General features: G+C 37.3%; 3 protein-coding genes across 3 annotated transcripts; 1 reads left to right on the top strand and 2 right to left on the bottom strand.

Annotated features, from left to right (window-relative positions):
* Positions 1 to 2652: 2652 nt before the first annotated feature.
* Positions 2653 to 5461, bottom strand: LOC140779748 (uncharacterized). Its single transcript, XM_073124988.1, has one exon. The coding sequence runs from the start codon at positions 5454 to 5456 to the stop codon at positions 2805 to 2807; it is 2652 nt and encodes an 883-aa protein (XP_072981089.1). The 5' UTR covers positions 5457 to 5461; the 3' UTR covers positions 2653 to 2804.
* A 3027-nt stretch (positions 5462 to 8488) lies between these two features.
* On the bottom strand, positions 8489 to 15661 carry LOC140778334 (glycosyltransferase-like At2g41451). The gene is made up of 11 exons (XM_073122996.1): positions 15278 to 15661; positions 14676 to 14825; positions 14516 to 14568; positions 13344 to 13452; positions 13068 to 13202; positions 12944 to 12988; positions 11347 to 11534; positions 11015 to 11156; positions 9733 to 9779; positions 9243 to 9330; positions 8489 to 9159 (listed from the first exon to the last, which is right to left on the bottom strand). Exons 1-11 carry the CDS (start codon positions 15620 to 15622, stop codon positions 8860 to 8862), a joined length of 1602 nt encoding a protein of 533 aa, XP_072979097.1. The 5' UTR covers positions 15623 to 15661; the 3' UTR covers positions 8489 to 8859.
* Positions 15662 to 17873: 2212 nt separating this feature from the next.
* Positions 17874 to 25528, top strand: LOC140778333 (DNA replication licensing factor MCM6). Its single transcript, XM_073122995.1, has 18 exons — positions 17874 to 18101; positions 18177 to 18329; positions 18399 to 18539; positions 18629 to 18791; positions 18900 to 19093; positions 19180 to 19375; positions 19476 to 19553; positions 19929 to 20158; positions 21109 to 21223; positions 21650 to 21724; positions 21804 to 21944; positions 22138 to 22341; positions 22442 to 22603; positions 22762 to 22817; positions 22897 to 23024; positions 23111 to 23236; positions 24817 to 24947; positions 25062 to 25528. Exons 1-18 carry the CDS (start codon positions 18025 to 18027, stop codon positions 25194 to 25196), a joined length of 2505 nt encoding a protein of 834 aa, XP_072979096.1. The 5' UTR covers positions 17874 to 18024; the 3' UTR covers positions 25197 to 25528.
* Positions 25529 to 25928: the final 400 nt, after the last annotated feature.

Below are 25928 nucleotides of genomic sequence, written 5' to 3'. Positions count from 1 at the left end.
TGTTGGAAATTTTATGTATTTGATATAAATTTTTATTAAGTTTGCGCTAAATTTAAGTAGAGCCCACACATTATTAATGATAGTTTAATGATGAAATTAATTTAGTTTCACGAAGAAAAGTGAATGAAAATTGACTTTAAAATAAGTATCATGGTAATAAAAAATAAAAAAAAAAGTGAGTTTAGTACCATATTAGATATTTGAGAAATGTTAGTATGGTGTATAAGTGACAAACTTCTTATTGACTTTTGGGTCCAAAAATGATATCTATTTTATAGGTAAATGGTACTATATAACTTAACTCATACACGCGTAGGTCAAGTTCAATTTTAATTTTATATTCTATAATCTGTAAATTTATTTTAATTTATTAACTCATTTTAAATCAAATTTCATGTAACTTTTGAAATCAAATTGTTGCCGTGTATAACTTTGTCTCGTCGTCATTTTATTCTCATTCCTTTATTTTTTTTTTTACCTTTTCTTTTCTTCTATTCTCTCGTATTATCTTCATCCAAATTGTGTGTAAAACTTATTTTATATAAGTTTAGGCTTAAAGTCATCTGGTCATCACTGGAAGTGGAAAACTTTGTGGATTTGGTCCAGATCTCGTGGTAGACTTTTATTCTAATTAAGTTCATGATGTTATCTCTTTTTCTAATTAGATTCAATGGCCCACATGCACTATTAGATCTATAGTTTGATTCCCATAAGAAAATTGACGTTGAACTATTAGTCATATGGTTAACACCAATTTCATTCCTTTTTTATTTCCTATTGAAAATTATTAATACCATAGTTGTTCATTCATAGGCACAGGAACTCTCATTTAGTAACATTTCCAAGGCTAGGGACTACTTTTTTTTTCCCTTGCAAGCTCTAGCTTTGCTAGGGTTTGGCGCAGGTCTTCCTTTCCACTAGAAGGGATTTCTCCGCTTGCCATTGCCGCTGGCAAGGTTCTTTCACTCCCCTCCCTTAGTCGACGGGCTAGGGGAGGGGTGAACCCTCCTTTTTTTCTTCCCACTTTTCTTCTTCCTCTTCTTCCTTTCTCTATTCTCAAAAGCTTAAAATGTATTCGCTCTCGGCACTTTATCGCCGCCCCTCACCATGCAAGAAAACCCTTCAAGTTGTTGCTGTTGTTTCCTTCCTAGCGGCTGCTTTTTTTTTCAAGATCCCACCCTTATTAAATTTGAGGTCGCTGCAGCTGCCCCTCACCGCTCTCCTTGCCATATCCGGCCACGCGCCTTTCCACCTCCTTCCCCTCTCGGAGGATTGGCTCAACCACTTCCTTTCCACATCCCCCCTTTTTCTTTCCCTTCTTCGTTGGTTGGTTGCTACAAAAATTGATTCATTGTCACTAACCTATTTGGGCCATTGGTGCTCGTTTGTCTTCTAGAATGACCGACATGCTAGGTCAATGTAGTTACTCTAGATGGGGAGAGGGTCCAAGACCCATTCATAATAGCAGCCTGTGTTCACAGAAGTCTATGTTTACGACGATCTTCTAAAATTGTTTGGTTCTAGATGTCGTGTTTTTTAAAGTCTATGATTGTATTATTTTATTTTGCCCTATTGTAGATGTAGGGTGTTGTTCGTTTTTCTTTATTTTACTATTTCATGTGGGTGATCTTCAATCTTCCTACCTTAAGAATTCTCAGGGCTATGTCTTAGACTGTTGGATTGACAAAACCTGTAGGTTGACTCGAGGCTCTTCGCTCCTAGAAATTTCTTCAACTATTTATTATTTTAATTTTCTATTATGCCCCAAGATTGATGTTTTGTTTTAAAATTTTGTATAATCTATTGTAGACCAAATGTGAGGCTTAAGCCATTGCTCTATTCTCCCTACGGGCTTTCTCTAAAAAGAAAATAAAAGGCTCTCATTTAAGATTGTATTCCTAGGTAGCTTGAATCATTTTACCTTAGTGAACTTAATATTTTCTTACTCGCTAAGTCTCTAACTATATTGTTAATTGAATTATAACCATTAAGCTTTCGACCTAAATTTAAATAGAGTTTATTAAATTGATAAGATTAAACGGGGCCGTATTATATGACTCTATATAAGTATTTTAGATTCGAATCTCATCGACATCAACTTAATTGGGACATGATCATCTCCCACTACTCTTGTGTGCTAGTGATTCATGTAACCCACCATTAGAGTGGAAGCTTCTCTCTTCTGCTATCATTTGACCAAATTGCGACAAAGACTAGCATTGAGACCCACAAGTAAAGAATGCATCAGTTTTCTTTCAGAAAATATTCCACAAAGAAGACAATAATTAAAAGATACGTTACAATAAATTATGGTTGGATTGGATGACTTGGTTTTTGGGCTGCTGATCTTTATCCTGACAGGATGCAATTGAGTCAAGTAGTAGTAGCAGATGGGAAGAAGCTTTGACTTCTAATGGTGGGTTTAAATAAAAAGTAATTCTATGAAGACATTAGAATGGGAAAAATGGGAATCAAATAGAAAGGAAGGAGTTCTAGTAAATTGGATAAAAGTCTTTAATTCAACAAAAACCAACAAAAAAAACCCAAAATTATTTTAATTTCTTAAGAAGGGAAATTGTTGTATTTAAACACCCTTCCTTTTGTTGTTTAATATTGTTTGCATCTGCATTTTAGACATATTCCATTTTCTGTTTTAAGAACATAGTTTTCAACTTATATTACTGGTTTAAAATGGAAGAAGAGATCCAGTCAGGAGAAGTATATTACTCTCATTACAATGATACGTCATAATTTAAGATAAATCCATGAACATCTTATTGTTGCACTGACACCAAATCTAGATACTAGCTACCTAAAGGAGCAAGCTCATACTCCCCTTCAAGGCTTCTCCATCTCATGGGAAGCATGCAACGCCCACCAAATCTTTGCTGCAAGTAGATCACCACTGCAAAGATCACTCCTCCACAAGGAACTACGATATCCCATGCACCAGAGTATAGATCATAAACTGGACTCGCATAGACATAGGAAGAATCCCAGTGATCACCCATGAAATGCCCAGCTCTGTAAGCATCATAGACGTGAGGCATGGCTCTAAGAATTGTAGTGCCAAAATAGAAGACAGGAGTTAGAACTACATCTTTGGAGGATCCAAACAAGTTGCATATGATCTGAGGGAGAAGGAAGGAGTCGAGAACTAGTCCTGCATAGGAGATCAGATCCTCCCAAATGGAGTGCTGGTCATCGTAGAGTTTTAGGTGAGCAAACCAAGCGATTAGTCCTCCTGCAATGTACAAAGGCAAGCTACTTTTGAGAGCTCTCTTTTGAGCCACCCACATGGTGGCATCTTTGATGTCCGGATTTGATCTCGAAGACGAAGACCATGCAAGTTGGAGCAGTCTGAATTGGAGCAGGAAAGCTATCATGGTTACTAGCCTCACTATGGCCTCATTCGATTTAAGCCACCTACTATTCGATAGCAGGATGTTGGATAGCTTGTCTCGGGTGACGAAGAACAAGGCCTCCAAATTGAGCACTAGAGGGATCATGTGGCCCAGAGTGAGAATTACGAGCATGGCGATCGATATCGAAGGAAGAACATGGGGATGCTTCTTGACATAGCGGAGCTGCAACCAAGTAAAGAGGCAGAGGAGGGTGAGAGAGACCGAAACCATGGCGATTTCGACGCCCGTTCTCTCGGCTATTGTCTCTGCCACAGATGCGTACATGACGTAAGAAGAGATCGACAAAGGATCAAAGTAGAGAGGGTCTGATCTTCGTCTCGTGCTAGTGACAGTGCCGTAGAGGTTCTCATCCTTGTCTGGATTTAAAGGAGGGATGTTGAATTTGATGAGGATTTCGCAGTCGTTGGAATTAGTACTCAGAGTTCTGCATCCTACCAAGCAGGCATTTCCGGTTCTCGCGTCGTAAACGCCTTCCGCCGAGATCTCAACTGATGTAGTGGTGTTAGAAATATGCCATAATGTATATTTTAAAGCATAGCTCACGTTCCAGATGCTGTGATCTGTATCAAGGGGAGGGGCTTGTATTTGAGGCGCAGCTTCTCGTATAGATAGCAGCGGATGTTGATTGCCATTGTATATCTCGTTTAGAGAGAGTTGAGTCAAATAACCCCAACCAGGTGGATGGTTAGAATCTCTAACAGAGATGTCGAATCTCATATCCATGGATGACCCATCTGGGTATCTCTTCTTCCCCACACTAGTAGCAGCGGCACCACCCATGGCGACGTTGCAGTGCTTTCTCACAGAGTCCAGTTCAGTGTACTTGTACGTAACGCCAGGAATTGGGTAGAGCGTGGATTCTCTGATATCGATCAGAGAGACCATCTTGAAGTAGTTGTGATCTTTCGTGTCCTTCTTGTTGCTCCACATCCGGCCGACGATGGCGTGCCGGCTCTTGATCGAGAAGAAGGCAGGGAACCAGAAGCTAAGACCAACAGAGCAATCGCCAAGAGAGGAGCCTGAACCTCCATGTACGTGGCATGCCACGAGGCAGAGGTGATTCCTCTTGTGATCCCAGAATCCTTCAGCGACCATGGATTCCTGTGGCAAGAATGGTTTGTCGTAGACGTAAGTCCTGTTCTTCGACAGCGAGATGAAGAGACGAACTCTTCCTTTGTCTGAGCAGTGGATTGAGTTCAAGGACATGGAGATGAAGCCTGAGAAAGGAGTTGGGTTGATGAGAAAATAAGACCCGTAGCCAAAGTAGTACTCCAGATCGGAACAGAGGGAAGTGGGCTCGAGGCCTAGTGACTCTTGATCAAGTTTGAGAGGAGCGCAGGACTCCTCTGCGACGGAGATCATGGTGTACTCGTACTCCTTCTGGGCATAGGCGAGGAGCGGGATTGAATCGAAGTGTCTCGCTGAGCCCACGTCGTCCAAGCTCTCGACCGTCCCTCTGACAACGCTGGTCGAGATTTTCGATGTCTTCGGGTAGTGGAGCTTCATAACGACGGTGAGATCGAGAAAGGTGGGACGGAGGAAGCCATGGCCAACCATGCAGAGCTTGCTGCTGGATTGAGACCAGAAGCCTGAGAGCTCAAAGGTGGCTCGTTGGTGTCGACCTCCTCTAGTAGAGTTTACGGACCGTAGGGCGTGGCGGAGCACGGCAGAGGAGTTGCGGCCGAGGGAGGAGGCACGGTCGCCGGTGAGGACGAGAGTTCCGGCGAGCTGGAAGGTGTCGGCGTCCCGGGTCTGGTGGAGATAGCGGACCGAGAAGTGGAAGGATCCGGGGGAGGAGAGGGTGGAGTTGTGAAAGAAGAGGCTGCCGCCGTCGCCGGAGAAGTAGCCCTGGTAGATGTCGAAGGAGTAAGAGGAGGAGTGGGAGCGGGTGAGCAGGGCAGTGGGAGTCGACTCGGGGACGACGGAGTGGCAGTGATCGCTGTAGGTAATCTTGGTCGGCTTAGAGGAAGAAGGAGAGAGGGAAGTGAGGAGGGGGAGGAGGAAGAGGAAGAGAAGCCATGGAGTTGCCATTGGAGTGTTTTAGGAGTCTGAACAGAGTTATTGGTGTTTTATATGCGAGTAGAAACTAGTGGGAAATCACATCTGAATTCATTTCATACCGAATAGTTAAATTAAAATTAAAATTATATTATTTTCATTATATATTTAATAATTTGAAATTACTTTTAAAAAATTAGAATTTTTTTAATATATTTATCATATTTTTATTATATGAAATTTACTTTTCGAGATACATCAAAAAGCTTATTCATTTTTTTTATAATTTTATCTCTTATCATAATTTTTAAATTTGACCTATAATTTGATTAAATGCATTATATTTTAGTCTAATTTAATGAGATAAATTCACACAAATAAAACTACAGAAGTAGGGGTGAAAACAGGTAGGATTAACTCCGATCCGACCCACTATCCGACCTGATTCAAATCCGATAAAAAATTTCTATCTGATTCGGATATGGATAGAATTTTTGAAAAAAATTAGGATACGAGCCGGATATAATTTTCAGATTCGGATATGGATATTGGATATCCGTTTACCCACATATTTTTTGAATGATTTGCAGTTTTTAGTTTGCTTATTTAAATAGTAAATATTAATATTATTACTAATAATATATTATATATTATTTATAGAGATTAATTTATCTAATTTTACATGACATACAAAAAATTTATTTGTTGTAAAACCCTTAATATTTTTGTGTTATTTATATCTAAATAAAATATTATAATTCTTTTAAATTCAATCAATATCTGTTTAAGATCCGATCCTCTATCTGAAAATTATCCGTATCCGTTTAGTTAGGATATGTTATTAAATTTTTAAATTCAATCAATATCCGTTTAAGATCCGATCCTCTATCTGAAAATTATCCGTATCCGTTTAGTTAGGATATGTCATTAAATTTTACTATCCGTTCAATATCCGTATCTGAATCCTTATCCGGACTAAAAATGAGGATCCCGATTAAGCACTATTCAATCCGTTTTCGCCCCTATACAAAAGTGTATTAAATTTAGACCTAAGAAAAAGGGAGTAAGTAAAATATAATTTCAAGTAGATATAGATTAAATAAAGAAATTAGTCATCTTCTATCAAGAGTCAAGACACAAATCATAACTGACTTGAATCATACGCATATTAAAACAAAATATACTAAATATCAACCCAATATTAATGTCATTGGCCCGAACTAGATAGGACTCTGGAGAAGTTTGTGGGGGGGGAAATGTCCTACAAACGTATCTTCTTAGATTCTCTCAACACCCTTGTCCATTTCCAAATTCTTCCAAACCCCACTAAAAGAAAGAAAGAAAGAAGACGATGGAGTATAAGTTGGGTGACTTTGACTTTTGACTTGGGGATTGACCGTCTCTTTGGGGGCAACCCAGGGGAAGCTTCCACTTCCACAAATGGGGATAAAAGAAATCATCATCTCAACCATAATTAAGTTAGATAGAAACAGACCACAATAATCCACAACCATTTGAAGTTTCTTCTCATACAACAAGATGTACTTGTCATACCTCCAAGTGTACATCTGGACTTGGATTCCGACAGTTTATGTTTGAAAGAAGAAGGCAATATATTTTGTGCTGGTATATCATGTTTTGATAGAAGTTTTGGGGGGCTGTTCTTGTTTACTTGGATGTTTGGTAGATTGTGTTTGGATCTTGTTGTGTTTGGAATGAGATTTGATGCACTCCACATTATGACTTGATTGTTTATTAATCTATGTGAAGAATATTAATTGATGTTTTAACAAAAAGAAAAGAAAGAAAAAGGCACCATTTACTGAGTAGGAAAAAGAATGTAAACTATAAGTGTTTAGGCTTTAGGCCTTAAACATATGATTTCTGGCTATATCATTAAACCCTCTAAACTTTCTTTAATAGAATACACTGTTATTTATTTATAAGTTCACACGAGCTAAGCGACACAAAAAAAAAAAAAATAAAGTTGAGTGGGATAAGATAATTTACCTTGACCTACAAGATGGCAAGATAGATTAATACATCAATTGTGAAACACTTGATGATTTATTTTTATTTATTTTAATGAAGGTTTCTATTTATTCTGCCTTTGACTACTTCGAGGAGTATATGATTAAGGTTCTGACATAAGGGCCTCGGTTAGGGTTGAAAGTAGATTGGATATGGATTGGATAATACTTAATCTATATTCAGATCGAGAGATGTGAGCTATGTGAGACTAGAGTAGTTGGATCGAGAGAGATGAATGGGAAAAGAAAAGGTGAATGTGAGGTATGTGAGCTAACGGGTTGGGTTATTTGGGGTTTGGTTTATTATTTAGTTCTATCCGTATCCATATTCGTATTCGGGTCAAATAAGGTCTTTTACCTAAATCTAATTCAGATCGGGTCGGTTAGCGAGTCGGGTCAGATTAAATCTGACCCGTTTTCATCCCTAGCCTTGGTCAATTCGTGCCAAACCTCATCCCTCGAAAACCTAACTTCCATGTTTTGATAAAGGTCATTAAGATGGCCCTATATATATCGATTTGTTTTTGAAGACCTCTCACTAGAGTGAGCTTGATTCTGAAGTCCTTAACAACATCATTGATCGCAAGATTGTGACCTCTTGGAAATGCAAACACGTCTACATTGATATCTAAAATTGTATTTCCTCTTTTTTTTTCTCCTCTTACTGCACAGGACTAACAATCAAGCTATTGATTAGCCGGCCAAGCTAGGACAATCTCAGAAGTTTTCTTCTGTTTGGGCACTGTCTATCTTCTTTTTGGTTTATACGAAATCCTCTACAGACGAAAACTTCTGAGATTGGGGCGTAGAAGTCAAGGTGGGAGAGGAAGCACTTCCAATATGCACTTCTGGATAAGTGACTGACTTGGATTCCGACAGTTTATGTTAGAAGGTGGGGGAAGAAAAGAGAACTCAAAATATGTAATCTAAGGATTACATTGTAGGGTCTTAACCTGTGAAAATTTCAGCACAGATGTTCGATAATATGAATGGATAGATATAACAATCAGATATTAACATCCTACAAGAAATAAATTTCATAATAATCAGAGAAATCTCTCTTTGTGATTGACATTCACAATGCTACAAGGTGATTGTAGGGTGAAAGTACAAAGGTTTCTTCTTCTTTTTTCTGTAAGACAATCAAGTTTATCATGGGGAGGTAATACCCCTGATACAGATTCTATACAAATACGTACGTTAGAAAAGAATTGAATACAATTTTGACGTGCATGTAATCGACATTGCGGGTAAAATCTTCACGGATAACACGCCTCTCGGTACAGCATCAAAATTACGATCAAGCATTTACAACATGAAAATCCACACCTGGAGAACTTTGTGAATTAGAACTAAACCAGAGACTCCACCAAAATAGCCTGAAGCTGCAGAAGAGAGTACATTTGCTACGTCCTCATGAGGAGATCATCAAATAAACCTGGGGGAGACATAGGTGGAACAGCATCCTCGTGTATGCTGGCCATTTCCAAGACCTTTCTTGCAGTGGCTTGAGATTCGCCACTACCTCCTTTTCTCAAAGTACTAGTGTTATGTGCTTGGATTCCATGAGGCCTCGAATTAGGAACGATAGAAGTTCTGTTCTGAAGGTTTTCCATCGAAGATAAAAATTTCTCTTTAGAGAGTGACTTTGCAGAAGTAACTGCAGAGCTAAAAACACCAGACTCCTTAAGACCTCGTATAATGGCCTGAAATTAAAGTACGCAGTTAACAATTAGTCAGAAGCAAGCAGCAATTGAGTAATAACACTACCAATTATAAGAGTAGTTACCATGGGTGCGTATATACGGGTTAAGATCCCCTTCCTCATAAGCTTCAAGTTTAGCTGTTTGTCAGTCCAAACAACACGGTCACGGAACCTGAAAAGGAAACATTTATTTTACTTTTTGCAATAGGACCAATCAAGCAATTCTCCGGAAGCAATTTAGGTAGTTCAACTAAGTTTCAAGTCTTACTGCAGAAGAAAACCTAATATAATCACCTTCTAGTTTATAACAGTACCATAGCTTTGAACATTTGCACATCACTAAACACATATCATCAAATAAAGACGAGGTACAGTGGTAAAGATATCTATGTCAAATAGGAAATACCTTGGAAATGGAGCTAATCTTATGACAATTCAATAAGTTATCAAAATTCCACTTCAAAATGAATCGACTAGGATGTGTAGATCCAGAGAACATGAAATGATTGAGCAACCCTTCCAAGAACATTCAACATAACTGAAGCATAACGCTATTGACTGTTCAGGAAATTACCAGTTTCGCATTTCTTCCTCCGTTGCAGTCGATGCAATGATGAAAGCCTATCAATAAATTGTGCAAGTTGTTAGGTATTACCATGGATAACGGACACAAAATCTTCTGAGAATAAGAAGGAAAAGAAAATCATGTTTTTCCCTGTCCGCTGTTGGAATTTGACGAGATTTATTAATGTAGCAAATTCATCGACTTCTTTCACAAGCAATTCATGAATATTGAAGCTCCCCAGTATAAATTATTTCTTGTCACGTGATTGCAATTGTAATAAAGTCAAAGTGCAGCATATGTGATGAAATTTAATGAATACATCTTTTGTGATCTTGTAATGACTTTCACTTCTTCTTCTTCTTTTTTAATTTAAACAATGCCTTTACCTTGGATCTGCTAAAGGAGTACAAACAAAAGATTGAGCAAGAAATTGATCAAATAATGTGGTATGAGAATGGAGTAATACTTGGAGCATATGTTGGCACAAGAAAATATCTACCACTCACTAATTCATCTTAATATCTGAAAATGTTAATTATGAAATTGATCGTAAAGAACAAAATCACCAATTATGTAATTAGAATGTCTCACAACATAAACTTATGACTGCTGCACCTTTCATGTGGGAATTTAGAAAGAATTTCTCATCAGAAGATCTTTCTTCTGTCACTACTGCAGATTCAAACACTACTGATTAGAAAGTGCCACGCTATCCAAAATCTAACATAATTAAAAAAAAACAACAATCTTAAGGTAAAGCTTTCTTGAATATTTTAATGATTTTCACACAAGCAAAATTACATAAACCAGAGCCACAAAGGAAATCTGTAGTTTTAGTCAAAACTAAAGATATTACCGAACATTTAGTTTTGGAAACTGATAGAACTCTTAAGCTCAACAAGAAGGGTGCAGCCTTCGGGTTTTGAGTGCAACTTCATACTTTTTGTCTTGCTTAATATTGAAGATAGGTTGATAGACTGAATTATTAGTGAGAGAAGCTAGACAGTAAAGCATTCTGTAACATATATTTATCTCACCAATACAGTGAAATGGAATTTTTTTTTCCCTACAAAACTTGTATAAATATCAACATAGAATTATAAGTAGTCACACTTCAAATTGAACTTCAGATGAAATATAATTTCTTGACTCCAAAATACAATTTACTTGCATAAAGATAACTGCAAAACCTATTCATCAAAAAGAAAAAAGGAACACTGCAAAACCTAGTATTAAGAAATTAAGGAAAACTATCCAAAGTCACAAAAAATGATTGTGCAAGAACACTTACAGATCTGTCAAATTCCAACATAAAGCATCTCTTGACATCTTCTTTTGTTGGTTTACACCCACATCGATCACGTCTTGAAGTTAAATCCGAGAACTTGGTGTATGTATAATGTAAAATTGCAGCCTCCTCCAGTTTGATTTCACTAAAAATAACAGAAATAAACATTGAACCTTCAGAATGCACTCAGTCTCATAGAACCAAATATTCTTGAATGGTTAACATTATAAAGCTCAAACATACTCAAAAGTTATGTGTGACTTGAGAAAGCTAAATCTATCAAGGTCAAATCCTATAATTTAGTGACAAATAAAGCTTAAAGTGAATATTGTTACTTTGGGGTCTTCATATAATTGTGCCATCTATGTGCACCATTAGGACGAAGATATTCTTGAATTCTTGCAGCTGATTTCCCATTTCCATAAGTAAGAAAGTAATTTGGATTATCACGTGTTGCTTCCTTGTATAAGCCAAAATATGTGTCCTTTGGGAGATGGTCATAATTCTTCTTAAACATAGACACCTGTAGGCATTAATAAATCTCGCATATCAGAAAAATAAATAGCATAGTCTCCATTTTCATTGGTTGCATAACTGAAGACAAAATTTAAATATAGAAAAACATGGATGCACACAAATTAACATACCATAGCAATTAATAGTCGAAAATATAGTGCTGATCAACCAGTGGCAAAGCTATCGAAGATGCTGGAAATTAGTTGAGTTCAAGATAAGATTTCAAACAAAAACTAATTTCATTCAAAACTGGTGATGATTTTCCGCTTGCTCCAGCTAGTTTTGGGCAGATTTGGTAGTTCATACTTCATAGGCTGCAGCTTATTGAGGAATAGTCCAAATAGGCTACTTATTATTTATTAAGCTTATTAGGACCTTCCAACGGGCCGAGTTATACAGGCTTGTATACAAATAGAATTAATGATCAAAAAAAGATGATGGAATTGGTCATCTTTGGACCAGATCCATACAGGATGGAAAAGGCTTATATGCTACATGATGTTTGACGCTTTGCAGAAAGAGTCAAGAATATCACCCTGATGGACTTAAGGCACATAGTTACACAACACAATGCCATTGATGATTAGCAAATCTAAAATTTAGGTTTGATGCTGCTCTGCAAGAAATATACATTGGCAACTTGCTGGCCACTGATGACCTGCGGACTTCTTCCGCTTTGGTGCTATGCAAATCAGAAACACTTACGACATGTTGGTCAACAACAATCTGCAAACTGCTTCCTCCTCTCACGCGAGGGTCTTTTCTCCAAATTCTTTCAAACATGATAGGAGATTTTGTTGTCTATGACTTATTAAAAAGATATATGTAAAGCTCTTCATGGACATCTTCCTTTTATTCCAATAAATAACATGATATCATAGTCAAATAATCAGCTGAAAATTAAGATTCTTCAACAATGTTGTGCTTTTCCTTTCACATCATCTCAAATAATTGAATTTGGATTGCATAATAGCGGTCAAGAAATTCTGAAGATTTTCAAAAGATGTCGCCAGATTCCAACTTCCAACATCCAACATTCATGTGGTTTTATTTGGTAAACCAAAACATTGAAAAAGAACGAAATCCTCACAAAAATTTCAACACTCTAAAGCTCCAGGCCAGATATGGGGGTGGAAGATGATGGCTAATCAATTCTCTAGTAACAAATCTTATGCAAAAAAGATAGAGGGGAATTGAATACTAGCTGATTAAGAGACTAAAACTGAAGTAGCAGATTGCAGGAATAAAAAAAATGAACAATATAAAAATGGAAAAAAGAAACTTCATGGTACTACAAATATAAATATTTCTATCTGGAACTTCCCATTCTTTTGCAGATAACATGTCAGAACATAATGCAAAAGTGACTATAGTATTGGACAGATTTAATTGATGAGGTCATCAAATCTTTCTTACCTCGGTAAATGGATTTTTAATATCATCTCGCTCAATGCTACTTTCCTGAAGAAGATAAGAAATCAGATCCAAAAGTGAGATAAAATGATATTATCTCATGTAACAGGAGTTTAAATAAACTTACATAATTTGGAAAGATAACCATATCAACATTGCTAGGAACATCTGAAAGCAACCGCCTCAGAGAGTACTCTTGGGCACCGGCAGGATGAATTAACTCGTCCGTGTCAAGATGAATGATCCAATCCATGCCAGCATCCTTAAGAAATAGTAAATAATAGCACAGGTTCATGTCTTAGAAGCAGATCAAGATACAAATTTAAGAAGGTTTACAACCAAGAATGTCAGCCAATATATAGAGAAGTAACTATTTTTTAGTAGAAGCAATGAAAGCTCATACCCGTGCCATAACAATAGCCATCTCCATGTTAAGTGACTGTTTCACAAATAGTTCATAATTGCATGGCTTGTAGAAAAATCCTGACAGCCAAGTCTCATTCCAAATACGGCTGCGAACCACCAAACACAAACACAATAGAGAGTATTCAATGTAAGATTTTAGAAGATATGGCAAGAACTCTTCATTATCATAAAAAGATTTAAGTATCTATTTAAGATGGCAGATCCTTCTGGAAAGTTCATCTGTTGAAAGCAAATGAACTGACCAGAAATCAGAAGCTTATATGGAATATAGCAGAATGCCATATATCCCTCTAAGCAAGTTGCTTCAAGCATAAGAAAAGTGATGTACAAGTCTCTATCTTCTTGTAAAATGGATTGATATATCAATCTAAAACATGAGATGCTTCTGAAATGTTTACGCAAAGAAGCAAATGATCCGGTGTAGATACATGAATTGAAAATATATGCAGTTATATAACCTTGGGCAGTTTGCTTTGGCTCAAAGATAACCAGAACTTTTTTACAACCAATGTTGCAAGAGTCAGCCATTGTAAGTATATGTGCGACGCACTGACACTGCATGTGAAATACGCAGGAAGAATAGGCGAGCACACAGGTGGTCCATGTTAAGTACATTTTAAATCTTTGACAGATACAAAAGGTTATGAGATAAATAAAAATATTTCTAGATATCAAGGAGGATAAAGATCTTGTCAAAGATTAAGCTAATGCACGAAATTAGTATAACAACTATTAAAGTATTAAGTCATGAATAATAAAAATATGAAACCATAAATTTGGAAATGAAATGTTTAGTGTAATTGGTCATAAAAGTGGCAAGTTCCTATTTATTTTGATCCAATAAACTTAAGATTCAATCAATGCATCATGTAACACCACAAACATGAAATCATACTAATTAATATAAAGTACTAGGCATGAGAACTAGACTATGTAACTACATATAAATAAACAGATTATAAGAAATTGATTTGTAAATGATCAGTTTAGAACTTCAGATAATTTTGAATCAGCAACATGAGCATCCCTAAACTTAAAGCACAGTATTTGGCCAAGTTTTTGTCTTTATGACATGAGAAAAAACTCTTCAGCACTCATGAAAAAATTTCTCAAGAGATTTGATCTTGTCATTTTGATAGTAAATCAAACCTTTTGGCCTGCCTCTCCTCAAGATCACTAGTTCTGAAGATAACTTTCACGCCCTGTCAGAAAATATACAGCAACAATATTTCACTTACAATCGAAATACTGTGCTTAAAAATCTTCTTTGCAAAATAGCATAACAAAGTGACGGAAAATTTTTCCTTACACGAATAGATTCAAGAACAGAAGACACAGTAGGTTTTGCAGCCTCTCCTTCAACGAACAGAAAAAAGTTTGAAACACCAATGACCTTATGGTAAAATAACCATGGCAGAATTTGCTCCAGACCAGCCGAAGTGCTTGTTGTGACACATATCTGCATTGCCAAAAAGAGGACATCAGAGCCATCCTACTAAAACACTTTCTAAATAATGTTGCAATCGGACTTTATGAATTCTATCTTAATGCTTAACTGTTGGAAAAATCCAAGAAAAGTAGCTGAACCTTCAAATTCTAAGAACTAATTATAGACTAAAGAAATTATTAAACTGGAAGGTTTAAGATTTAATACACTATCATGGTGCAAAGGAAAGATCAATTGCATTGATAAGCCATCAAAACATGATAGTACCGACAAATAAATAGCTGGTTTCAGCGTTTCTTTTAGGAAGATTGCATTAAGCTTCTACTAATCAAAGACCAGATCCCAAAATTGTATTGCCCCTTCTACTCCCACCTACCGAATAAGTCCACCAAAAAACACCTAGATCCCACCGCAAAACGTCAACTAAAGGAAAAAAGGCACCAATTTTCTGGTAAAAATCCTACCTTTGGCCGAGGATCTGAATCGAACTCGAAGCTCCAGCCGCGGTAGAAAGGGAAGGAAGGCGACGAGCTCCTCCCGAGGATCTCCGAGCAATCCGAGGACGATGAAGAGGACGATGAGGTGGAGAAGAAGGAGGAGGAGCCGATGGGGCTGTTATCCATTCCCGGGAACTTCTGGGTGTCGGTGGGCCAGCTCGAGGCCGGATCGTTGAGGCCGCCGCGCCATTGGAGGACGAAAGCGAAGGCGGCGAGGGCGAGAGGGAGGATGGTGAGGAGGAGGAGGATTTTGGCGGCCAAGGTGGAGAAGGAGGAGGCGGACGCCTTGAGAGGGGCGTGTAGACCCGCCATTGTCGATCGAGAGAGGAGTCGAGAGTGATGGACGAACGACGAGAAGACATTTTTATATTGAGTTTAAAGAAAAGAAAATACTAAACGAGAAAAGGTAACTTGCAAGCTTCTTCTTTTTTTTTAATGTAGTAAATAAAAATTCATTAATAAAAATAAAATAAAAAAGAAGAAGAAGAAGAAGAAGAAGAAGAGGCATTTTACAAAGTTATTTCACAAAAGTAAAGATAAATTGGTACATCAGATGTTTTATACGTTGAAGTTAGCTTAATTAAAGCAAAATTAGCTTCCCTAAATATATGATTTTAAAGTAACTTTGCTAAAAAGTTACTTAATATAAGTTTGATATCATTGATGTTCCTAGTATTCTAAGTGCAACCCCCTCCTTTTGGTGATAATATACACAACACGTATCTAGGAATTGGTTTTTATATAGAGATTACTTATTCAGTGTCGAGTGGCATGACCCAAGGTCTTTCTAAGTGCCCAAGCTTCATAAATAGTCGACTTATAGTTGATAAAAGCACCCTTTGTAAGTAGGGGTGTCAAAATAATTCTACAGCTCGCAAGTCGCTCGAGCTCGTTCAAGCTCTAAATGAGCTGAGTTGAGTCGAGCCAAGCCAAGCCCAGCTCACTCGAGCTTGGCTCAGTTAGGGCTCATTACTGTAGCTATATATATATTTCTAAAGAGTAAAAACGCTAAACCCACCTCATGAGACCTCACCTAAATCTCCTCTTTCAATTGCCTTCGCCACTCAAGCTATGCTGATTTCTTGGTAGAGATTATCAGAGAAGATGGTGTGGCATAAATTAGCGCTAATCAATTTTGTTAGTTCTTCACCAAGTCAAAAGCCTCCACCAAAACTTGGGTGAAGTACAATGCAATACTTATAGCTCCCCGTTTTATTCCCTCCTCTCCTCTTTCTTTTTTTTTTTAAATCTCAATTTGTTTCTTCTTGCCTTGATTTCTTTAGCTTCTTTATAAACTATGCTGATATGAAACAATTTGTTGAGTTACTTAGCCAAGCTCAAGCTATCTTGAGCTTGTGGCAAGTTGATTTAAGCTAGCCTTATTCAGTTCATTTCGAGCTCGAGCTGAAACAAAAACCCTATCAAGTCAAGCCGAGCTAGGTCTAGCTCACTCTAGCTTGACTTATTTACAGCCCTACTTGCAAATAAAATATTAACATTGAGAAATTTTTGAAATTTGCCCTCCTCCACTAATATTGTCGAATGGATTGAATGAGCCATCACAATTCAATATAACCCAATTAGGCTTAGGGGGATTTTAAACCAATGCTCACAAAAGATGTAGATATCTACCTCCAAATTATCCATGAGGACATTATAGGTATACTTAACAGTAGCATGCTCATGTGGGTCATGCACCTAGACCAACAAGTCCTGCCTAGGGATTCTAGGAAGCTGGATTTCCTAAATGATTTTACTTACTCCCCAAGCTTATATTTATGTTGATGAAAATAGGTTCGAGAGATTTTGACATAGAAAATCCAAAGGTCATAATAAAATAGATGCACCAATGTTTTTAATGAAACCATCAGGAAGCTTGCAGCTAGCATTAAGAATATCAAATATAATTATAAATCTCAAATAAGACTTTTCCTTTATTTTTCATCGTCCATAAATTATACATCAAACATATGTCTCATTAAATTAACCCTGAGGAGGTTAGGTCTATAATGTTAGGATTTATAAAGTCTACACTTAACCATTCTAAGAACCTAATATTTAGATCCCATGCAATACTATCCACAAGTTAGGCAAAGCATTAATGGTTGAATTTATAAGAGTTAACCTTGCCGCTTGAGAAAGAGTAGACTTTCTTCGACCCATAAGCTTCATATTCACTCTATCAAGGATGTCAGTAGAATCTTTGATACCAATTTTACAGGGTGTGATCTTATTATTAATATTAAAGGAGTTCTTGATATATCCCTACTAACGGTGTCATCAATTTAATTTAGGACATAAAAAGTAGATTTGTTGAGGTTAACTCTTTGATTAGTAATAATGGTTCCATGCATATCTAAAGCATGCTTGATGGCAGCACAGCTGGTCGCAGAATATAGATTATGTGAGCAAATTTATATCTTCTAGAAATTATTGTAATCTAATTTTAGAGAAAAGTTAGTGAATAAAATTATTATTTAATATTTTATGTTAATAATACTAAGAAGAATAATGTAACAGTAGACACTTGGCATTATATGAATGGTCGACTATGATACACCGTGTTTGGGCGGTCCAGCTTATTAATGGCAACTCGGTACATTTGGCGCCAAATGAGCGTCTTCCCGCGCAAAACTTCGTTCCCCCTTTAGAGCTCTCAGCCGCAACACCGCAAGAGATCTACAGATCGAGAGAGAGAGAGAGATAGGAGAGAGATGGATGCTTTTGGGGGCTTCTTCGTCGACGAGAAGGCTGTGCGAGTAGAGAACATCTTCCTCGAGTTCCTCAAGAGGTACTGAAAGATCATCCTCCCTTCTAATTATTAGGGTTTCAGTTCATTCTCATCTTTTCCCACTCTTATTACAAGATTTAAGGTCGATCCCAATGCTGTGGAGCCCTTCTACGAGGCGGAGATCGAGGTCATGCGGTCCAAGGAATCCACCACTATGTTTGTGGATTTCTCCCACGTGATGCGGTTCAATGACCTCCTCCAGAAGACCATCTCGGAGGAATATTTGAGGTAAGTTTATCTTATTCTTGGCCCCTTTGGTTTGGAAAATTCGGTTTTGATTCGAAGAAATTGTGCTAGATTCGAGCCCTATCTGAGAAACGCGTGCAAAAGGTTCGTAATGGAGCACAAATCAGGCGAATATAGAGCGCCGATCATCTCGGATGATAGTCCTTACAGAGACATCAATGTTGCCTTCTACAACTTCCCATTGTTGAAGAGGTGAATTTAGCTTTTATAAATTTACTCCTTTTATCTGGAAAGATGTTCTCTTTTCATATGTAATAAAGTGGGGAATCGGTTATTTGTAGATTAAGAGATCTCACGACGTCGGAGATTGGGAAGCTAACATCAGTTATGGGGGTTGTGACACGGACCAGTGAGGTCCGGCCGGAGCTCTTGCAGGGGACCTTCAAGTGCCTCGAATGTGGAGGTGTTATAAAGAATGTAGAGCAGCAGTACAAATACACTGAAGTCGGTAACAGGGTCTCCTTTACCATTCTACTTTTGCTGCAACATGTATTATGTACTTACGATGCTGAATTTGTTCTTATCATGATTGGAAATTTTTATCTTGTATAGCCGATTATATGCACAAATGCGACCTGTTCAAATCGAAATAAATGGGCACTGCTCCGACAAGACAGTAAGTTCACAGATTGGCAGAGGGTGAGGATGCAGGAGACATCAAAGGAGATACCTGCTGGGTCTCTTCCTCGTTCCTTGGATGTCATCCTACGGCATGAAATTGTTGAGAAGGCCAGGGCTGGCGACACGTATGCCAGCTTGCCTCCAAGTTTCTCTTTTAATAATGACCTGTTGTTTTTTAGTAACTTTAATCTCTTTTATTGGGAAATTGTAGGGTGATTTTTACAGGCACTGTGGTTGCTGTGCCAGATGTGATGGCTTTGACGTCACCAGGTGAGAGAGCAGAGTGCCGGCGTGAATCTTCTCAACGCCGCAATGCATCTGGTGCCCAGGAAGGTGTCAGAGGTCTGAAGGCTTTGGGAGTAAGAGATCTCTCATATCGCCTTGCTTTCATTGCAAACTCAGTGCAGGTTTGGATTCTCTTTTAGCTACAAGTTTGGAAATTCAACTTATTAGAATTCCTATGATTTAGTGGATTGCTTTCCTTTCATTTTTCCATTTCAAACTTAGGTGGCAGATGGCAGAAGGGATGGTGACATTAGAGATCGGAAAATTGATGGTGATGACAATGACAAACAGGAGTTTACTGTAAGTTTTAATATTCCAATAATTTCAATTTTCAGTTAATTTACTTTCTGATATTTGTGGCGTATGTCCAGAAATTTGTTGAATGGTGATTAAAATGCAGGAGAAAAGGAATTCTAACATTCCTGTTGTACTTCTGGAATTTTTTTTTTGTATGCTAGCTTTTGGACATTTAACAACCTGTCTACCATAATTTCCATCCAAATATGATGTTAACGGACAATTTCACTTTCTGATTAGCTTTTACTCCATATCATTCTCTGCATGGTGCCCTTATTGCTAGATCATTCAAAAACACATGAAAATTAGACTTGATCTTCTTCTGCTACCTGATCTCGCTTAATTTATCTTGCTAATTGCAATATTTCCTGTTGGCAGCAAGAAGAGGAAGATGAGATTATGACGATGAGGGACACCCCAGATTTTTTTAACAAGTTAGTCGACAGCATATGCCCCACTGTTTTTGGCCATCAAGAAATAAAGAGGGCAGTCCTTCTTATGCTATTGGGCGGTGTGCACAAGTTAACACATGAAGGCATCAATCTCAGAGGTGACATCAACATGTGTATTGTTGGAGATCCTAGTTGTGCAAAGTCTCAGTTCCTAAAGTATGTATATTTTTCTTTATTCAGACTCTTCTTCCCCTTGAAATGAAAATCAAAAATCATGATGAGTGGAGTTAATTTGTATGTCTTGAAGCTTCACCAAAATGCAGTTGGATTATCATTATGATTTTCTTTTTCTATCAATATAACATCCCGTCAGCTTATCCATGGCTAATAGAAAGAGTATCAGATGATAAAGTTCAGAGGAAAGATTTATAGGATGGTTATAAGACCAGCAATTCTTTATGGATAAAAATGTTGGGTTTGAGAGAACAACATTTTGTTAAGTATAGCTGAAATGAAGATGTTAAGTTGGATTTGTGGCATTACGAGAAAAGATAGAATGAGGAATAATAATATTCAACAAAAGTTAGGGATAGTATCCATAGAAGATAAATTACACAAGAATAGAATAAGATCGTTTGGATGTTGGACATGTCCAATATAGACCACATAATGCAGATCTGAGGAGTGGCTACATTAAAATAGAAGGCTCCTTAATAGGGAGGAGAAGACTGAAATTATCATGAGGGAATTAGTAAGAAAATATATCATACTACTTGATTTGGCATAAATTGATGCACTATATATAGACAAATAATGATGAAGAATCCATATAGCTGACCCCAAATAGTTGGGCTAGAAGTTTAGTTGTCTGTCAGATGATGTGTTTTGATTAGTCCATATAATTGGCTGCGCTAGTAATGTCCTAATGGTTGAATCAGCTTGCTTGTACCTTTGTGGCACCGATGAAATGTTTGATTTGGCTAACTTGATTTTAGCTTTGTTGCACCCATGGAATTCTGTTCTATTTGGACCTGGATGCTACTTATGGCAGATGGGAATAGCACAATTATTTTTCTTCCCTTGTTTGCTTTTTGTTTACCTTTATTGTCATTGATAATATTCTGAACTAATTGATTGTTTTTTCATTTCTGATAATCATTGAACAGATATACTGCTGGTCTTGTCCCACGATCTGTTTATACATCAGGAAAATCTTCCTCTGCTGCTGGTTTGACTGCGACAGTGGCTAAAGAACCAGAGACAGGAGAATTTTGTATTGAGGTAATGGTGCTTATCATTGGATATTTATCTCTTCATTCTTGATTAGTCATTTATCAAGAGCATTTTGCAGCTCTATTCAAGTGAAGTGACTTTCTATAAGAAATATATGGTTTAGAAAGGGTATATATTTGGCCGTACCTGAAAGGTATCATGGATCTGCTAGGTGTTGTTTAGGTAATTTTAGCTCCTAAATGAGGAACTTGTGGTTTAGATTGGCTTTCCTAGAAATAATGTTTGATTTTCTTCCATCTTGATTTGACATGTTACACCAGTTTATACAATATATCCCTAGAAACTGTTGGTTGTGTTCATATGTAAAATGATGCGATCATTTGATTGTTAGTTGTTTGCTCGATATAATTACTAAATGTACAAAATAGAATGTTCTCAAGTTGTACCACCCTTTAATTCATTGCGATGTTACAGGCAGGTGCTCTTATGCTAGCTGATAATGGTATATGTTGCATTGATGAATTTGATAAGATGGACATTAGGGACCAGGTAGATCTCTACTACATGTACTTTACGAATCCTTGACCACTTGAACTGTGGAGATCTGACTTGCCTTATTATAATTAAGGTTGCCATACATGAAGCAATGGAACAGCAGACTATCAGCATAACAAAAGCGGGCATACAAGCTACTTTGAATGCTAGAACCTCAATTTTAGCAGCTGCAAATCCTACTGGAGGACGCTACGACAAATCAAAACCCCTTAAGGTAAGTCACTTTAATTGGAAGGTTTGGTTCTTTTGTCTTTAGTTTGAATGAGGGCTTTCTTGTTTCCTAAATTGCAGCAGATAATCTTATAATTTGGTCGTTTCAAATATAGCTCTGTCCAATTCCAATAAATTCTTTACTGTATTGAGCTAAGCCTTGATAAATGATATCAACTTTCTACCTTTTGTATCAGTACAATGTGGCCCTCCCTCCTGCTATTCTCTCAAGATTTGACCTGGTGTACATTATGATTGATGAGCCAGATGAGAACACTGATTATCATATAGCCCACCACATTGTGAGAGTTCATCAGAAGCATGAAGATGCACTTGCTCCTGCATTTACCACTGCTGAATTGAAACGTTACATTGCCTATGCCAAGTCCCTGAAACCTCAGGTTTGTAAGTTTTTTTTTTTTCTGAGCGCTTGCGTTGCTGTCGAAATTGATCAAGTATCTTCTGATTACCGAACTCTTAGTTATGCTAATGTTACTTCAGCTGAGCCCAGAAGCAAGAAAAGTGTTGGTTGACTCATATGTAGCCCTACGTCGGGGTGATACTACTCCTGGTACTAGAGTTGCTTATAGAATGACGGTCAGGCAGCTAGAGGCATTAATCAGGCTTTCTGAAGCCATTGCTCGCAGTCATCTGGAGAGAGTTGTAAGTGAAGTTGCATTTTTTATGATATAATATTACATGCATATTTCATGATCTCACGTGAGTTTTCCTTCAGTATTTACATGAAACCATATGAGGTTGTAGGCTTGTAGCATGAATGTTATGCATTCTAACATTTTTTGGTACTCCAATTTTTATAGGTGGTTCCAGCCCATGTTCGCATGGCAGTAAGGCTACTAAAAACATCTATTATCAGGCAAGAACCTTTCACTTATGTGTGCGGGCACTGTGCCTTTCTCTAGAGCAGGAATTTATTCTTTCATCATCTTATGCAGTGTTGAATCAAGTGAGATTGACCTTTCTGATTTCCAAGATCATGAAGATGGTGATGGAAACAGAGTCTCTGATCAAGATGCTGTGATACCAACTGATGCAGATGCTGGTCCAGCACCAAAAAGTGAAGGTAGACCTTTACACAATGTAATATGATTTCATTGTTCATTCTCATTCAGGAAAGTGCATGCATCATTTCTATGTAATATATTATAGGTAATGAAGAGGGGCCTGAGAACCACCAGAAGAAGAAATTGGTTATAACTGAAGAGCATTTCCAGAGAGTTACCCAAGCACTGGTCATGCGGCTGCGCCAACATGAAGAAGCAGTGTTGCAAGATGGTACTGCACACTTGTTATTGCAATTAGCTTGTCCTTTTTGAATTTTGATGTCATTTCTCAGTTTTAGTCTCATTTCACATGTTTTACTCTAATTAGGATCTTCATATATTTTTGGGTTCCATAGTTGAAAGTTGAAACTGAACTAAACAATATCTAAACATGAAGATGACATTCAGATCATTCACTGTTGTGCGGGGTCAACTATTGTACCTAGAAAACGTGCCTTCATGCTACAAATAAAATTCTGCTGTATGAAATAAGCTATTTTACCTAGAAAGGTCCCTTTGTATGGCATTCTAAGAGATTCATGAAAGTGTGCTGACCTTGTTCAAATATTAAATTCTGTAGTTGTATTTGTCAGAAATTTAGAATACAAAATGATGTAGACAAAGATGAACAGAGTATCCTAGATTGCCTGCACTGCACGTCTGCCTATCCCATGCATGTAAGTTTGTGCATCTAACTATCGGAGTCACTTAAATTACACAGAATATACTAGAGTTCACATTCAGGAATGCCATTGTTATATAATAAAGGGGCAGCCCAGTGCATGAGGCTCCCACTGGTGTCGGCTTTATAAGGGAGATGTTCGCAGCTTACCCTCATTTCTGAGGAGGTTGTTTCTGAGCCATCTTTTATATGACAAAAAAAGTAGACACTATGATGCGGGTTCTTCGAGGCCTCTTCACTGTGTTAGGCTCCTTTCTAATTTCTGCCTGACAAAGATGATCATAACTTCAGAGGGTTTCAAGTGTGCACCTTTATAAACTCAAAATAATGCCAATTCGAAATTTTAGTGGATCTCAGGCTCATTGGAAGGTAAGAGCCAGCAAAAGCTTTAAAGAATTATACTCCCAAAGGTTCATGTTGGTCTCTGGAAGAGCAAATCTGATTAATCTTCTGATCAAATCTATACTGTTGTTGAACAATGTTAATTAATAGATATTTGACTGCAAAAAGTGGAGAAAGATTGACGAGTTTATTTGCCAGTAGAATCAATGAGCTTCATCTGATACTCATTGATCAAGCCTCAAGAATCAGATAAATTAATGCTTGCAAGTTGCAAGTGGTGATTTGATTAGAGTTAAATTAGTACTGTTGTGAGGTGGTTCTTGGCTTGACTTGTGGACTCTATTCGGAGTGCATTAAGTGCTAATATCTGCCTTTAAGTGCAATAATGTTTATGTCCTTGGGATCCTTTTCTAGTTTAAGTTAATCAGAAGCAAGTTAAGAGATGATGTCCTATGGACTTGAACAAATTTTAATCTGATGAATTTTTTTCTATGATGCAAGACTCGTATTGTTATAGTAGTTCTGATACTATAGCTATTTCATTTGGCCTGATCATGCTTTCTGTCACATTCACTTATCTCCTATGCATTGTAAATAAATTTATTCAGTAAACTCCTTTATTTCTCCGGCATCTTACCTACCATACTTTTTAGAAAGTAATATCAACTTCATGTGCCTCATGTCATGCTTTCTTTTATTTGGCTACTTATAAGTTTGTGTAAGAGTGGATACTTGGTAAAGTAGTAAACTCTTTCAACTCTCTAACAACTCCCTGCCAAACTTTGTAGGAAGTGGTTTGGCTGGCATGAAGCAAAGGGAGCTAATTGTTTGGTATGTTGAGAAGCAGAATGCCCAAGGTGCATATAGTTCCACTGACGAGGTGCGAGAAGAAGTCAAATGTATCAAAGCCATTATAGAGGTAATGCCTACCAGCATATGGATGGAAGACAGTAATTCTTGTACTTCATAGATGTTTTATATACTACTCTTGGTTAGGATCTCCCTAAAGCATGTAAGAATGATGTCAATGCAGAGATTGATACAAAGGGAAGGTCATCTGGTAGTTGTTGATGATGGGACTAGCTCGACTGCTGATGGTGGCGAAGGAAGACGATCTTCTATTGAGAATAGAATCTTAGCAGTGGCCCCAAATTATGTTATTGATTAATATCTAACAGGAGTCTTGTTCCATTCACCACAACAATATGGAAGTATTTAACTGCGATCAATGACAACTGCTGAGTGTAGTATCTGGAAAGTATCAGATTTCTGTCCTACTTTGAGATGCAATGCTGCAGTCTATTTTCTTCACAAGAGCTTCCAAAGTACAACTATTTTGGTGCAAGGTGAAGGAAAAGCTTGTGGTGGCTTTAACAGTGTGATACCTAGGGCCTCTGATATATGTAATTTTTGATTCTTTTAATGTTATTTGTATGATTGCTGTGTAAACAAGCTACAAGATTAGCTACTCCTTGGTTTTCTATATGTTCATCTTTCACTAAGGCCTGCTAAAGTTTGCTCAATGTGCAATGAGATTTTCAATTTTAGATGGGAGATTTCTCATTACATTAAATTGGAGGAGCAATTTGGATAAAACAAGAGGCCTTACTGAACCTACAAAGATGTCTTGCTGATATGGACTAAATTCGCCACCAAACTGCAGAAACTAAAGAAAGCCACAGACTTATTCTTTCAGCATCTGATGAATAATTCGCAAGATGAATTCAAATTATAGTTACATCAGTAAAAATGCACTAGAGTTATGCTGCTTCTAAAAGCCTCTCATGTTTAGAAGATGAATTCAAGTGTTATTTTAAAACTGAGTTACTTAAATTTTAAGTACATTATGAATATGTGTCAAATTACTCTCTTTTTCCCTATCCTTAGGATCATATCATAG

The sequence above is a fragment of the Typha angustifolia genome, chromosome 15 (genome assembly GCF_048772165.1).
Source record: "Typha angustifolia cultivar Huaian chromosome 15, ASM4877216v1, whole genome shotgun sequence".
NCBI lineage: Eukaryota > Viridiplantae > Streptophyta > Magnoliopsida > Poales > Typhaceae > Typha > Typha angustifolia.
Note: the sequence above shows the minus strand (reverse complement) of the source record. Positions and strands in the feature narration are given on the sequence as shown.